Source organism: Puma concolor, chromosome F2 (assembly GCF_028749965.1).
Source record: "Puma concolor isolate L17-30 chromosome F2, mPumCon1.1.hap2, whole genome shotgun sequence".
Classification (NCBI taxonomy): Eukaryota; Metazoa; Chordata; class Mammalia; order Carnivora; family Felidae; genus Puma; species Puma concolor.
Genome location: NC_141684.1, coordinates 64,162,055 through 64,178,445, shown reverse-complemented (window position 1 = coordinate 64,178,445; position 16,391 = coordinate 64,162,055). Strand labels below are relative to the sequence as shown.

At 42.4% G+C, this 16,391-nt stretch overlaps 1 protein-coding gene across 2 annotated transcripts in view; it reads left to right on the top strand.

Annotated features, from left to right (window-relative positions):
- SULF1 (sulfatase 1) overlaps nt 1-16,391 on the top strand; it is a 182,240-nt gene that overhangs the window by 99,270 nt on the left and 66,579 nt on the right. For both annotated transcript variants that reach the window (XM_086695222.1, XM_086695221.1), the window contains exon 5: nt 11,967-12,206. In XM_086695222.1, the coding sequence (XP_086551348.1) occupies nt 11,967-12,206 (240 nt within the window). The remainder of the gene's footprint in view (nt 1-11,966; nt 12,207-16,391) is intronic.

Genomic DNA, 16,391 nt, shown 5'->3' with positions numbered 1-16,391 from the left:
TGCATGTTGCTGTCCAGTTCTCCCAGCACCATTTGTTAAAGAGACTGTCTTTTTTCCATTGGATGTTCTTTCCTGCTTTGTCAAAGATGAGTTGGCCGTACGTTTGTGGGTCTAGTTCCGGGGTTTCTATTCTATTCCATTGGTCTATGTGTCTGTTTTGGTGCCAATACCATGCTGTCTTGATGATGACAGCTTTGTAGTAGAGGCTAAAGTCTGGGATTGTGATGCCTCCTGCTTTGGTCTTCTTCTTCAAAATTACTTTGGCTATTCGGGGCCTTTTGTGGTTCCATATGAATTTTAGGATTGCTTGTTCTAGTTTCGAGAAGAATGCTGGTGCAATTTTGATTGGGATTGCATTGAATGTGTAGATAGCTTTGGGTAGTATTGACATTTTGACAATATTTATTCTTCCAATCCATGAGCAGGGAATGTCTTTCCATTTCTTTAAATCTTCTTCAATTACCTTCATAAGCTTTCTATAGTTTTCAGCATACAGATCCTTGACATCTTTGGTTAGATTGATTCCTAGGTATTTTATGCTTCTTGGTGCAATTGTGAATGGGATCAATTTCTTTATTTGTCTTTCTGTTGCTTCATTGTTAGTGTATAAGAATGCAACTGATTTCTGTACATTGATTTTGTATCCTGCAACTTTGCTGAATTCATGTATCAGTTCTAGCAGACTTTTGGTGGAGTCTATCGGATTTTCCATGTATAATATCATGTCATCTGCAAAGAGCGAAAGCTTGACTTCATCTTTGCCAATTTTGACGCCTTTGATTTCCTTTTGTTGTCTGATTGCTGATGCTAGAACTTCCAGCACTATGTTAAACAACAGCGGTGAGAGTGGGCATCCCTGTCGTGTTCCTGATCTCAGGGAAAAAGCTCTCAGTTTTTCCCCGTTGAGGATGATGTTAGCTGTGGGCTTTTCATAAATGGCTTTAATGATCTTTAAGTATGTTCCTTCTATCCCGTCCCTTCACTTTTTAAACAAGAGTATCGGTTTTCAGGCAACACGCCCAAATGAAGTCTTGGAGATATGACTTTAGCATGTTTGTGGCTGGTGGTTTAAGTTTTCACCAATCTATAGAGCAAGTAAATTGAGGTGAACACATTTGAATTCACCTTCCTTATCATCTCTTGTATCTCTCCCTTTCACTACAGCCACGATCTCCAGACCGTTCTCTTGTCTCCTAGTTCTTCCCTAACTGGTCACCTGACCCACTTATCCCCCAGAGTCTTGATGCCTCTTGCCTATCCTTTGACTCCATGGCTGGAGTTATCATACAAGTATCCAATCAAGTCTTTTCTGCTTCAAATTCTCCATCGTGTCCCTTTGGCATGAGCATTAAGCAACTCTCCTCTGAAGGCCAATGAGCTCTGGGCCATCTAGCCATCTTCTGTTTCTGTTGGGCTATTCCCTTTTGTTCTGTGCTTCATGGAAATAACTCGCACTTCCCCCTAAGGCATCTGGTGGTTTCATCTCCCTCACTTATATTTCATGCCTTTGCACATCTTGTCTCCTCTGTCTTTCCCCCTCTCTCCCCCCGAGGAAGCCCTACCTACTCTTCATGACCCAGTTTCAGATGCCTTGCCCTCGGGGATCTTTCTTCACCAAAACCATTCTCCCTTCCATCAGGGTAGATGGAACTTTCCTTTGTACAGCCTTGGACATGCCTCCAGCATGGCCCCTAATCCATCATGTGCTTCCATACCTGAGAGCAACAAGAAAGGAAGGTAGTGCTTTGTTTATGTTGTATTTCAGATACTGGGACCATGCTGGGAATATAGTGGGTGCTAAATAAATTCAAAATTAACCTACAAGGGCCTGAAAAAGCTAATATGGGTATCTGTCATAATCTACCTCTTCAGCATATAGTCCTCGTCTTTATATATATACTTTTAAATAGGCTGCATTCTGGGCACAGAGCTCAGTGCAGAACTTGAACTCACAACCCTGAAATCAAGACCTGAGCTGAAATCAAGAATTGGATGCTTAACTGACTGAGCCACCCAGGTGCCCTTCCTTGTCTTGAAAATAAATTAAGGAAGGGGCGCCTGGGTGGCTTAGTAGGTTGAGCTTCTGACTTCAGCTCAGGTCATGATCTCACGGTTCATGAGTTTGAGCCCCACATCAGACTCTGTGCTGACAGCTCAGATCCTGAAGCCTGCTTCAGATTCTGTGTCTCCCTCTCTCTCTCTGCTCCTCCCCTGCTCACACTCTGTCTCTCTCTCTCAAAAACAAATAAAGATTGAAAACATGAAATAAAATAAATTAAGGAATTATTTGACACATTTATTTTTAACAGAGTTCAAAATTTCACCCTTTAGTTTCACCCTATAGTTTCTTAATTCATTGAGCAAATATTTATTGAGCAATTACCAAGTACTGGCTTCTATTGGAAGCATGTGGGTATAATGGATACAACTCATAGACCAGGCTTAATCAACCCAGTTGTTTCCTGTATATTTTTCTCTACCTCCTTCCTTAATTTTCAGCCAGGTGTGATGCCAAGCATTCATTCATTCAATTTTCACAATAACTCTATGAAGTAGTTACTCTCTTCAATTAACGCGTAAGTAAGATGAGGCTGACAGTAGTCATGTGGGCTGTGACAAACTGGTAAATGGTGAAACTGGGACCTGTGTTAGGTCCAGGTCTCCACAGCTACGCATCTAACCGTGATGCCTCCCATCAGTCCTTCAACAAATGTTTCAACCTCTTTCTAAAAGCAACCTATAAATGCATAGTACTGTTCTAGGCTCTGAAAGAGACGTAACAGAAGCATAAGATGGGTCTTATTACGTCACTGGCAGAACATGATAATGAACCACAGTGACCCGTGGGGTAAAGACTAAAAAAGACCTCCTTTTGGGTGGCTCAGTTGGCTGAGCATCTGACTTCGGGTCAGGTCACGATCTCGTGGTTTGTGAGTCTGAGCCCCGCATTGGGCTCTGTGCTGACAGCTCAATTCCTACAGCCTGCTTCAGATTCTGTGTCTCCCTCTCTCTGCCCCTCCCCTACTCTCTCTCTCTCTCTCTCTCTCAAAAATGAATAAACACTTAAAAAAAAAAGAGGGGTACCTGGGTGACAGGTGAATGTCTGACTTCTGCTTGGGTCATGAACTCGCGGTCCGTGAGTTCCAGATCCACGTTGGGCTGTCTGCTGTCAGCTCAGGGCCTTCTTCAGTTCCTCTGTTTCCATCTCTCTTTGCCAGTCCCCTGCTCATGCTCTCTCTCTTTCAAAAATAAATAAAACATTGAAAGAAAGAGAGAGAGAGAGAGAAGAAGGAAGGAAGGAAGGAAGGAAGGAAGGAAGGAAGGAAGGAAGGAAGGAAGGAAGGAAGGAAAGACCTCCTTTCTCTGCCAAACAGTTGTGCCCTTGGTGGTGGACACTACCTAATGGAGACTTTTGCCCAGGCTTTTGTAATGTTCTCATAATCCTTCTGGAGCCTAACTGCTCTAGACTTTAGTTGTTGTTTTTATTTGTTAATTTTTACTATCTTAACCATTTTTAAGTGTGCAGGTCAGTCGTGTTAAGTACATTCACATGGTTATGCAACCATTCTCCAGAAGTCTTCATCTGACAAAATTAAAATTTTGTACCCATTAAACAATAACTCTCCTTACCTCCAGTCCCTGGCAATCGCCATTCTACTGTCTCTACAAACTGGGCTATTCTAGGTACTTTATGTAAGTGGAATTATACCACTTATGATAAAGGAAGAATATTTGTCTTTTTGGGACCGATTTGTTTCACCTAGTCTAATATCCTTCCTCGAGGCACATCCATATATCAGAATTTCCTTCCCTTTGAAGGTCAAATAATATTCCATTGTATGTATATGCCACATTTGTGTACCTATTCATCTGTTGATAGAAATTTGGGTTGCTTCCACTTTTTGACTTTTGTAAATAATGCTTCTATGAACATAGGTGTATACATACCTCTTTAAGACCCTGCTTCCAATTCTTTGGGATAAATACCCTGAAATGGAGTTGCTGGATCTTTTGATAATTCTATTTTGAATTTTTAAAAAAACCTTCCATAGTGTTTTCCATAACAATGTCACCATTTTACATTCCTACCAACAGCGTACAAGGGCTCCAATTTCTCCACGTTCTTGACAACATTTGTGGTCTTGGTTTTTTGGTTTTTGTTTTTTGATTTTTGTTTTTTAGTAATACTCATCCTAATGGGTATGAGGTGGTATCTCATTGTGGTTTTGATACAGTTGGGTTTGATTTTGTTTTTTCACTTACATGTAACTATGCTTGCCAAATGCTTAAATAGAATAGCAAAATTATTTGCACCTGTAATACTGCAGGCACTTTTGGCTACTGTACCTCCAGAAAGATACAACAGACTTATTAGAAAAACAATTACAAAAATTATAATAGAATGCTTTTCTTTAGGGGAGAGAATAAAGCTATTCTACCTCTTTGTTTGGAAAGACAAAGTCTGAGGAGGGTTGTAATCAGAGTTTATGAAATCAAGCTCAGAAGGAAAGCTTTTATTCGGTGGGAACGGGGGCCACTCCCTCAACTTTGTCTAAGGACAAATAAAATAAACTAGTACTCTGTGAAGGGAGGAAGACACATAAGGAATTTATTAATAAAAGTGCTAGAACCTTGCATGGTATCTTTTTCCAAAGAACACTCAGTCTCATTATTGTGTTTGTGTTCATCCCACCCAAATTGGGTGGGTAGAACAAAGATCATTATCCCGGGAGAAAATTAATCTGTGGAAAGATGAAATGACTTAACCAATGGTCCCCTTGCTTCTGGTTTTACTTTTTGCCCAACTTAAGAAGTAGCTTAGGTTGTATCTATACCTATAAACAGTTCAGATTTTTGGACTATGTTAACGGGTGGAAGATTTAGGCCTTTTTTTAAGCGAGAAAAACACACATGGACACGATCAACATGAAGTTTGAGGGAGGAGTAGTAATATCAATAATACCAATTGTATCCACATTTTCTTTTAAAATTTGAAAAATACATCTGAAGCAGCTATCGTCAAATATTAAACTTTTTTAAAAGCTTAAATTCAAAAGCTTAACATCTAAAAATACTAAAGCTAAAAGTTCCAGTATTTTCCTGCAGTTAAGATATTATATAAATCAAAAAGAACAAAATCAAAAATGCTTGTGGAACTCCCCTAAATTTCTGAGACTGGAGTCAAAGAAATTAAGCTCTACATCTTTCCAAAAGGGTCCCTGGGTGCCTCTCTGAGGAATAAAATGTTGAGCTGATCTGACTCGATGTGGCATTTGTTAAGTTCTGAGGAAATTGGGCAGAGGCTAACATCTCGGTAACGCTGACCCAGTGATTCTTTTCCATCATGCGTGGAATTAGGAAACCATAATACATGGAAATACTCTGTTTCTTTTTTCTTTTTTAAGTTTATTTCTTTATTTTGAGAAAGAGAGGGAAAGAATGCCTGTGCACATGCAAATGGGAAAGGGTCAGAAAGAGAGAGGGAGAGAGGGGGAGAGAGAGAGAGAGAGAGAGAGAGAGAGAGAGAGAGAGAGAGAATCCCAAGCAGGCTCCACGCCACCAGTGCAGAGCCCAATGCGGGGCTTGAACTCACAAACCACAAGATCATGACCTGAGCCAAAGTCGGACGCTTAACGGACTGAGGCATCCAGGCGCCCGATATTTCATTTCTTTAAATCAGAGGTCACAAATGGGATCTATAGTCCAGAGCTAGCCCACAGATGTGTTTTGCCTGACTAGTGTACTTTTTTTAAAATTAAGGCAACATTTTAGGCTACTGGATCCGATTACAGTCACTTTGTAGCATCCTTGTCAGGCTTCCACCTCCAAGGACAATTTTATTTATTTTTTTTAATTTTTTTTTTTAACGTTTATTTATTTTTGAGGCAGAGACATGCTCTGTCTCTACAGAGCATGAACAGGGGAGGGTCAGAGAGAGGGAGACACAGAATCCAAAACAGGTTCCAGGCTCTGAGCTGTCAGCACAGAGCCCGACGTGGGGCTCGAACTCACGGACCGCGAGATCATGACCTGAGCCGAAGTCAGCCGCTTAACCGGCTGAGCCACCCAGGTGCCCCTATTTTTATTTTTTAATGTTTATTTTACTTGTTATTTTTGAGAGAGAAAGAGAGCACATGGGGGAGGGGCAGAGAGAAGGAGAGAGAGAATCCCAACCAGGCTCCATGCTGTCAGTGCAGAGCCCAACTCAGGGCTCGATCCCACGAGCTGCGAGATCATGACCTGAGCCACAATCAAGAGTCGATTTTAAGAGGTTTAACCGATCGAGCTACCCAGGCTCCCCCACGGACAATTTTTTTTTTAATTTTTTTTAATGTTTATTTATTTTTGAGACAGAGAGAAACAGAGCATGAATGGGGGAGGATCAGAGAGGGAGACACAGAATCTGAAACAGGCTCCAGGCTCTGAGCTGTCAGCACAGAGCTCGACGCGGGGCTTGAACTCAGGAACCGCGAGATCATGACCTGAGCCGAAGTAGGACACTTAACCGACTGAGCCACCCAGGTGCCCCCCCCCAGACAATTTTAAATGAAAATGAAGTCAGGCTTCTTGCTTAAGGGGAGGTAGGGGAGCAGTATATGTGGAGTAGGAGAGAATTCAGATTTTTAACTATAAGCCATCATTAACATTTTAAGTCTTAAAACATAGAAATGATAGTTGACTTCTGTCTTACTCCTGAACAGTCTATAGCAAAACACCATAGACTAGATGACTTGGTGGCTTATAAACACCCGACATTTATATCTCACGGTTCTGGAGGCTGGGAAGTCCAAGGTCAAGGCACCAGCAGATTCAATGTCTGGTGCAAGCCTGCTTCCTAGCTCACAGATGGCTGTCTCATTATGTGTTCTCACACGGCAGAAGGGGCAAGGGAGCCCCATGGGGCCTCTTATATAAGGGCATTAATCCCACTCATGAGGGCCCCACCTTCATGATCTAATCCCCTCCCAAAGACCCCTCCTCCTAACGCCATTGCCTTGGACGTTGGGTTCAACACACACATTTTGTGGGGGATACAAATATTCAGTCTACGGCAACCTGTCTACTTTTATCCCCCTTTTGGAATTCAGATGTAAATTACAGAGAAGAGAAGGGCATGAAAACGACAGGAGAAAATTAATGCGGTGGGTTGAGGTGAGCACACAGTGAAATCCCAGCCCATCTGACAACACTCCATGCAAGAGGCACTGTAACAGCATCATGCCATTTGCTCCTCAACAACCCTGTGATCCAGCTGGGGAACTATCCTTAGCCCCATTTTACAGATGAGACATTCACCTCAGAAGAGAGTAAATGACTTGCTCAAGCCGAGCTATGGCAAAGTCCAGATGTTTTCCCATAAGTTCAAGTCCAGGGCTCTTTCTCATCTCATTCTTAGCCTCCTAAGCGCTGCCTTGTGAATCTTGTTATGAGTCTTCAGCCATAAGCTTCGTGTCATGCCTATGAAATAATTGTTCTAATAACTGAGAATCAGCACAATTTGCATTTTCAACCCCAAAGGCCTGAAACTCAGAGAGGTGAGGAGCTGCACCTTAAAAACAAAACTGAGCCCTTCCAGGGCGCCTGGGTGGCTCATTAGGTTAAGTGGCTGCCTTCAGCTCAGGTCATGATCTCACGGCATACGGGTTTGAGCCGCACGTGGGGCTCTGTGCTGTCTGCACAGACCCCTCTTCAAATCCTCTGTCCCTCTGTCTCTGCTCCTCTCCTGCTCTCTCTCTCTCTCTCTCTCTCTCTCTCTTTCTCTCTCTCAAAATAAATAAGTAAAAATTTATAACATACAAAAGTGAGTCCTTCCAACAACAGGACAGGACGTTATCCCATTCATTAATCTCAACAGCTGTAAGTGCATAGTTATGAGTTTTATTACAGAATAGCTTCAGGGAGAGAGAGCGTCCCAATGAGAAACCAGTAGTGTCATCACGACGGTGATACATGCGGTGCAAGTCGGTGTGACCGACCGACCGACTTTAATCGACACGCAGCCGTGCCAAGAAGGTGCTTCGTGCTTTCCTTACTGGTACATACTAAGTCAGGGTGAAGGGGTGGGATCCCCGTGCCTGTCATCTGCACAGAACCCACCGAGATCAGAGGCTGCATTTAGCACCGGCGTGGCTGTCAGCTACGAAGACGGACGCATCCACAGCCCACTCCCCCTCACCTTGGCCTGGGCCACTGAGGTCACTTCAGCCCTCGGGGAGGGGGCTGGCGGGAGGCAGGCAGCAGTGCCTGTCAGCATCGCCTCTAAGAGGCCAGGTGAAGCAAAATACAAGACTGCGGAAAGTGAGACGTATCTTGACTGCGAGCAGACAGCTTTTCTGTTTCTCAGTCTTGAAAACGTCAGTGTCACGGCCAGTACTCGGCCGAGATCTAGGGGCTCTTGAGCACGGTCTCTGGAGCAGATTGCCTGCATTCGCGTCTAGGCTCTGCTAACCTAGGGTTTGTGTGGCCCTCAGAATGCTATTTAACCCCTCGGCCCCTCAGTCTTATCATCTGTGATTTTTATATACGAGTAATAAGTAATAACACCTGCTGTGAAGGCTTATCGTCAGGATTAAATGAACTGATTGATGCGTGTGAAGTGCTCCGAAGAGAATCCGGCTGAGAGTTAAGCATGACATCGATGTTTCCCATTCCTGTCTGCAGTATCTTGCACCTCGGGACTGGGCTGAGCCACTTAGAGGCACCCACGAAAGTCTCTCGCAGCTCCAGGCTTCCCAGGTTCTGTGTCCAGCCAGACACTCGAGTGCGAGTGTGGTCCAAGTGCAAGTGAAGTGAAGCAGCTTCACTAGGGAACTTGTTACAAGTACAAATTCTCTGGTGTTTCCCCAAGGCTTCTTCAATCAGCACCTCAGGGCGGGCCCAGGATTCCGATTTGACGTGCTCTCCGGGTGATTTTTAAAGTTGGAGAAACACTGTCTCAGAATCTTCTCTTCACTGAGAAACCTCAGGCCAGATACCCGCTTTCAGGAATCCTAATAATGGCGGGGCTACAGTGGTCATGGTGACCGAGGGGACCAAAGGTCCTCATCAGTCCCTTTGATGTGGGACCTGGTTGGAACCTGGACGAATTATTTAGGACCTCGACATAATCAGCTTAGTTAATTAAAAGAGTGACATTTAGAATGGCAGAGGAGTCCTGGTGGGGGCAAATCCAAGTTATGAATTGGACTAAGTTTTAGCTCCCCTTTTCCTGTTATTTGACCTTAGATCAGATTTCCCACTGCCGTCCCATATCAGCAGTCTGAATGAGTCTGTAAACAGGAGATTGCAGGCGATTCAGGACCTTGGAGGAGGGTTTCCAGTACTTTTTTTTGTAAATGTGCTAAGACTCATAAAGGAAACGGATACCCCATTCTGTGAAATAAAGAGAGTATTTGGCAATGAAAATCCATCAATAGTGTTTGCTGAGTTTTCCCCAAATTCAAGATACTACATGAAGTAAGCACTGCAGAGATGTAAAGAGGAGAGAGGAACTAATGAGTAGACTTGGGTGTCTACCCTTCACTCTCCCCACTCCCCATGTCTGTATCTGTCTAGTTCTTTCCCTGTCCACGGTGCTTCCTCCATATGATCAAAAAATATAAAACACATTTCTAAAATGGACTTCCTTGATCTTCTACAGTGCATATATCTTTTTAGTTACTTCTTCTTTGTTAAATTTATTTTGAGAGAGGGAGGGAGAGAGAGAGAGAGAGAGAGAGAGCACGACCACACCGGGGAGGGGCAGAGAAAGAGGGAGAGAGAGAATCTTGAGCAGGCTCTGTGCTGTCAGCACAGAGCCCAAGGCGGGGCTTGAACTCACGAACCATGAGGTCATGATCTGAGCCGAAATCAAGAGTCAGACCCTTAACTGACTGAGCCTCCCAGGCGTCCCATCTTTTTAGTTACTTCTTGAGCAACGGCGAACCATTACTTCTCCAGTTTTCTTCCTATGCCGAAGATGTTGACGTATAGTCAACTCATCGCCTTCTGATGCATTACGGTGTCTCTGGGATCTGCTTCTTAGATGCTCCATTTTAGAGGCACCATCCAGTTCAGGTGCTTATCATCTCATGGCCTGACAGCCTCAGCGATCCCTTGGTCGTGACGTCGATGGAGCAGCCTGTTCCCTCTTCAGTGCACATACCTCCATCACCACGTTGCCACAACAACACCCTCAAAGACTTTTTCCTTATCGTGTCATTCATGCCTTTGACAAAGAAACTGTTCTGCCTTCATTTTGGCTATTCTTTCAAATCTAAATATCTCTGCCCAACCTCAAAGCCATTCACTAACTCTGCCTCCCACATTTCATGAAGAGAAGTGTCCATTCTTTTTCGTTCTAGGAAATCAGTGTGCTGCACTCTTCCATCTACTCCCCCCATCTCCCGAGCCCACACATACCGTCCTGCCCACTAACGCACTGTGCCCGTCTTGCATTTTTCTTCCTGCTCTCCTTCCATTTGTCCTCATTTCTTGTTTCAGAACTCTTATTAGACATCCCCCTCAGTCCCTTGTAGCCTTATTTTACTGCTGCTGCTATAGCCACACTCTTACGTTGCTTTGCAAATATCCCCAATGTGATTTCTATACGTAGGTTCTCGTCCAGATAGTTTACTGCCGAAGACCAAGGGAGCAGAGGATTTTCCATTTCTTTTGTTAACGCTACACTTACGGGACCAGCCCAGAGTACTGAGGTTGATAGAATGTTCAGCATGAAGTGGGCACTCACTACATGTTATTCACCGATTACAAAGAGGTTGCTTGATCCCCTGAAGACAACCAGGGGAGAAAAAGCAGTCAGGAATCCTCCTAACTGAAGCCTATTTTAGGGAGCTCTAATGAGACCCAATTAGAAACCTTCCTCCTGTTTTCGTATGTTTCATGTGAACAGAAAGAGCTAATATGTGAAAAAAATCAGGCTAACTGTGGCTTTTTGGACCATTGCACACTTCTCTTCTGCTCTGAATGCTTGCCTGGTTTGCATTACGATTTCCTTCCTCGCTGGAAAACGACATAGACTTTCTCCCTTTCTTTGGAAGAAGTGGGACCTGTTGGAAATGTGAGGCTCCAGGATTCAAATGCAATGGGCTTGGCTGTAGTGCTCTGTAGTGCATTTCTTGACAAGTCCTGAAAAGACTATTGAATTCTAGCCTGTGCTTTTTTTTTCTGCAGTATTTGGATGTGTTTCAGCGGCAGTGTTTGGCTGGGTAGAGTAATCGAAGTAGTTTTTTTCTTCCTCAGCAATCTTATGTTACAATTTCAATCCTTCACAGTCAGAATGGAATATTTTACTCTATGTAAATCCTTTTGAGTGCAGTAGAATCATAGCTCTTTCATAAGCAGTCTGTCTTTTAATATTACATGTAAACAGGTTAAGATGTAAATTGGTAGTACTATCCTGATAGAAAAACTGGCAGGTATTTGGTGACTTTGCTAGGGAACACCAAGTTACAAAGAAGAAATTTTTTAAATTAAATACAGACATTTTGGAGGGACTTTTACTTAATAGGGGGAAAAATGGCTTTCCTCTTTAATTTCATATGATTGAAACACTATATCTAGTAACCTCTGCAATGTCACAAGCATTGTGCATATGTGGTGGGCTGGGGTTTGATGTTCTGTGTAACAGGCTATTGTTCTCTGGTAATCTTCAAAAGGCTGCTGGCCTTTGAATTTGCTCCATATCTAAAATTCTAGCTTTAATTATCAGATTAGCCTGCATTTTTTTCTTTGTGAGTAAGGAGAGGAGAAGCTGAATTGTGTTTATTATTCTGCAAAATGCTTGAGATGATAGGATCCCAAATGCTTAATTTTGTTCCGGAAATGGGAACTGTCAAATTATAGAGCCCTTCAAGCCAATGGAGGGAAATTAATAAATCAGGGGAACAGGGTCACTGAGTGACACGGCATAAATGGGCGTTCGTGTGGCGCAGGCTGCTAAACAACATTGAAATTGTCCCTTCCAGGGTCCCTGCAAGTCATGAACAAAACAAGAAAGATTATGGAGCATGGGGGGGCCACCTTCACCAACGCTTTTGTGACTACCCCCATGTGCTGCCCCTCCCGGTCCTCCATGCTCACCGGAAAGTATGTGCACAACCACAATGTCTACACCAACAATGAGAACTGCTCTTCGCCATCCTGGCAGGCGATGCATGAACCTCGGACTTTTGCTGTGTATCTTAACAACACTGGCTACAGAACAGGTAAAGGTGGACTTTCTAGCCAATGAACTTCTGGCGGTGTATCTGAGATACAGGTAAATGCATGGTGTAATGAAATAGATGAAGTTCCAATAAGCAGAAGTAGGGTAGACTCTTCTCTTCTGCATCAGTGTCCTCCCCATCCCCTTCTTTTTTACTCTGAAAAGTGTACCAATGAGCGATCCCTTAGAAAAAAGAGTGATTCTCAGTGGGTACGTTTACAAAAGTGTTATATTCATCAGAGCACCCAACGATCAGAATTTTCTAAGAGGATCTGCAACAGAGGAGTACTCACCCCATTTGCCTGCTTGGGATCATGTTACAGCCTGAGGCTTGTCTTAGGTGTTGGTAAATTCCTGCAGATTGTTTCAGTGAGAAATCGTCAAATGTTTAAAACTGCTTAGCATCCACCCCAAGATCTGGGACCCACTAGATAATCAAAAATTATTTTTTGTATTAGTAAATAACTGAATGAATAAGCCAATGAGGTGTACCTTGTTGATTCATCTGTTTATTCATTCATAACTAATAGAAGTTGGAGTTTCTTTAGCTTAGGCTGTGGTTATTTGTAGGTCTCAGATGTTCACCCCCCCGTCTTCCAGGAAAGGAAGGCCTCCCAGTCGCTACACCTGCTGTCATTGTTTAACCTACATAGGGCAAGAAGAGGTCTCTGGTTAATTGCTCTTTTGAAAATTGGGGACCTCTTTCAAGAGAAGTCACAGGGGCGCCTGGGTGGCTCAGTCAGTTAAGCACTTGACTTCGGCTCAGGTCACGATCTCGCGGTCTGTGAGTTTGAGCCCCGTGTCGGGCTCTGTGCTGACAGCTCAGAGCCTGGAGCCTGCTTCAGATTCTGTGTCTCCCTCTCTCTCTGCCCCTGTCCCACTTGCACTCTGTCTCTCTCTGAAATAAATAAACACTAAAAAAATTTTTTTTAAAAAGAGAAGTCATAAACGTCAATCAATCTTTGTAAGAAAGACTGTGGTAACGTTAGCCCCCAAAGCCTTTATTATCCCAGCATTCTGATGTTCTCTTAGGGGTTTTCTGAACATTTCTTCATGAAAGGCAACAAAGGTGTTTATAGAAGAGCTGCAGTGCACAAATAGTTTTTTTCAGAACCACCAAGACTTAGAAGGATTAAAGATGTCATCATTAAAGTTTGTTGGAAATGGTTTGTGGGTCTACAGCCTATTCTGAAGATTTAGAAGTAAAGGGTTTCAGATATATGTATTCTCTGAAATATCTTTAAAACATGAAATTAATCTTTCCCTGTGGACTTGGAAAGTATGAGGCCATTTGCTTCTTCGCAGGGCGTTCTGTGCACTCTTAATACTTGTTATTTATGGATAAAAATATTGATTTTGACTCTGATAGCATTGTCATTCACAAGCATCTCAAGATCTCCATTCAGAGGGAAGGCTCCTCCCGTGACTCTCAAGGGTGTTTGCTTATACTTAGGAAAGAAACTAGGTTACTGAGAGTGCCTTATCCTAAGTGTGTTTTCTCACATAAGTGATTTAAATTTATGGCACCTTTCGTCTGAGAGCCCTAAGGCAATTTGCAAACCCATCAAACATCCCTGTAGGGTTTACAGACAGCAAATGTACTTGGCTCTGTGTTATAACTGGGGTGGGGATTTCAAATACTGTGTGACCAGCTCGGAAGCGAAACCAGAAATTCTCCCCTGATGCCTGGTTCCTGATTTTAACCACCGACTCGTGCTTTGTTCATGAGAAGCATCATATGAAATCAATGCCTTTCGACTCCCAGGCTCCCTAGAATTTAATCCCTAGTAGCAGGTATAGAGCTTGAAGGGTTGGGACTCTCACCATATCCAGAGTGAGACGGACGATGCCTGTCACAAGAAATAAAGCTGCAGGATGACACAGAGAACCCTACCAAGACTAAGAGTGGTCAACCAGGGTTTGATAGTCTGTTTTGGGGCAAATCAAGCAAGGGCAAGAAGAAGATGAATGAGTTCTGAAGAAACAGCATACGGCTATGTAACCATAGCCGACAATATTGTATTGTGCACTTGAAATTTGCTGAGAGGGTAGATCTTTGGTGTTGTCACCGCAAAAGGAAAATAGTAGAGGTGTGAGGTGATGGATATGTTGATTGGCTTGGCGGTGGTGAATGTTTCGCAGTCTTTATGTATTTCATGCCATCGGGTTGTACACCTTAAATATATTACAGCTTTTGATTGTCACTTACACATCAATAAAACTAGGGAGAAAAAACAAAGGGGGAAAAGAAGGAAATTAATATATGTCGTTTACTTATGTGCACAGACGCTTTATCTAAATTGTCTCACTTAATTCTTCCGGCAACCTGGAAAGAAAGGATTTGCCTGTGTTGCCAGTGAAGAAACAGAGACTCAGGAGAGTTGTCTAAGGTCACAGGCTTACCCGTGATAGGATGAATCTAGCACACCTGACTCCAAAGTCTTTCCTTTTTCCATCATCTTCTTTCTTTACATGTTTCTGTCATGCCTCATTCCATAGCACCTTCAGAGACACGTAAAACGTAACAGGATACCGAACAGTAAGAACCCTGGAAAATGGAAATGAAGGGCTGTACCAGTTAAAGTCAAGGCAAAGCTTGGTATACAAAGTGCATGCCATGGAGATGTGGAGAAAAGGTGCATATTTGGAACTAAGCTTCCAGATGGCAAAAGGAAAAATTGAAATGCCATCCATTACGAAGTTTACTGGGTCACCAAGATAGAAATAAATTATCTAAGAAGCGCAGTATATTCTGGGCCTTGTTTTAGTTATACTACATTATATCTACCTTACAATGGATTACAAGAGCTTGAATAAAATAGAGATAATTTAGTTCGATCCCCTTATTTTCAGGTGAGCAAATTTACACCAACAAGATCAAAGTGGCACATCTGATATTCTAATAGGAAGAACGGGTGTCAGGACCTTAGTCTTCAGAGTTCTTTCCAGTGTCCTACCCTAAATGTACAGGTTAGGTCTAGAATGACACTGCACCCCATAAGCCTGCCCTGATGACAACTGTCAGGCCTTTTGTGCAGCCCAGCAGCCTGCTTCAGTCACTTGTCTTCTCCAAGAACAGGAGATTTGCTCCTGGAACCTAAGTCTGATTCTGAGGCCAACCTTCCACCCAGGGGCCTGGATACTTAGGTAATAATTGAATTTATAGTGAGTCATCTTAACAAGGGAAAAGGAATTCTTTAAAGGAAACGAGGACTTTTCCAAATAGTTGATAAACCAAAAAAGGATGATACACACATAATAAATTTTGATGGGCCCATTAGTGAATCAGGCAAAAATACAAATTGGAAGACTAAAATGTCAATGATAGAGATCTATACAATTTAAATTTATCCTTGATGGGAAAATATTGAAGTGTCTCAGACAATTAGGAAGCAGAGATGTCTTTGTGACAAGAGTTTATTGATCTAGCCAGGGACAGGGTCCCATTTGAAAATACACAAATAAGCACATCAGGAAGACAGGCATCTTAGGAAATTAAGAAAATTGGTGAATAGGTATTAAACCAACATAATTATTTACAAGCCACTAAACTAGAAGGGGGGAAAGCCAATATATAAAGATTTTATTGTTTTTCTAATAATGAATACATTATTTGGAACATTTAGCTGAGAAGCTAAGAAAAATAATGCAAGAAACCAAAATATATATCATACATAAATATTCATCCAAAGAAAAGCACAGTGCAGTAATCAGTTTTATGAAGAACAAGTCAGAGAAGACGAATTACCAAGAGGCTTATTTTGGGATGCCTCCAGAATATGTGGATTTAAATAAATCGAATTGATCCAATATTATATTTACCATTGTCTGACATGATTTTTTCTTTTTCAGAACTGAGGCATATTTTTGGACTGGCTATAGCCTAAATTTTTCTAACTTTACTCATGGAAAATATGACTGTCCAACAGCTTTAATGTTCAAAAGGGGAAAATACAACAACACGTCTATTGCATTTTATGTTCTGACAAGTGAAGTGGGACTGATATTGGATTATCTATCACAGAAATGAATATCCTGCCCATCTGCTCAAAAAAAATAAAATGTAGTGTAAAGTTCTTGTAAGAGTATAGACATGAATGTAAAACCTGTCATCGGTTTTAAGGTAAAAGTAACAAGCCACGTTGGAGAGATAGCATCACATATCAGAAAAAAAAAAAAAAACCTA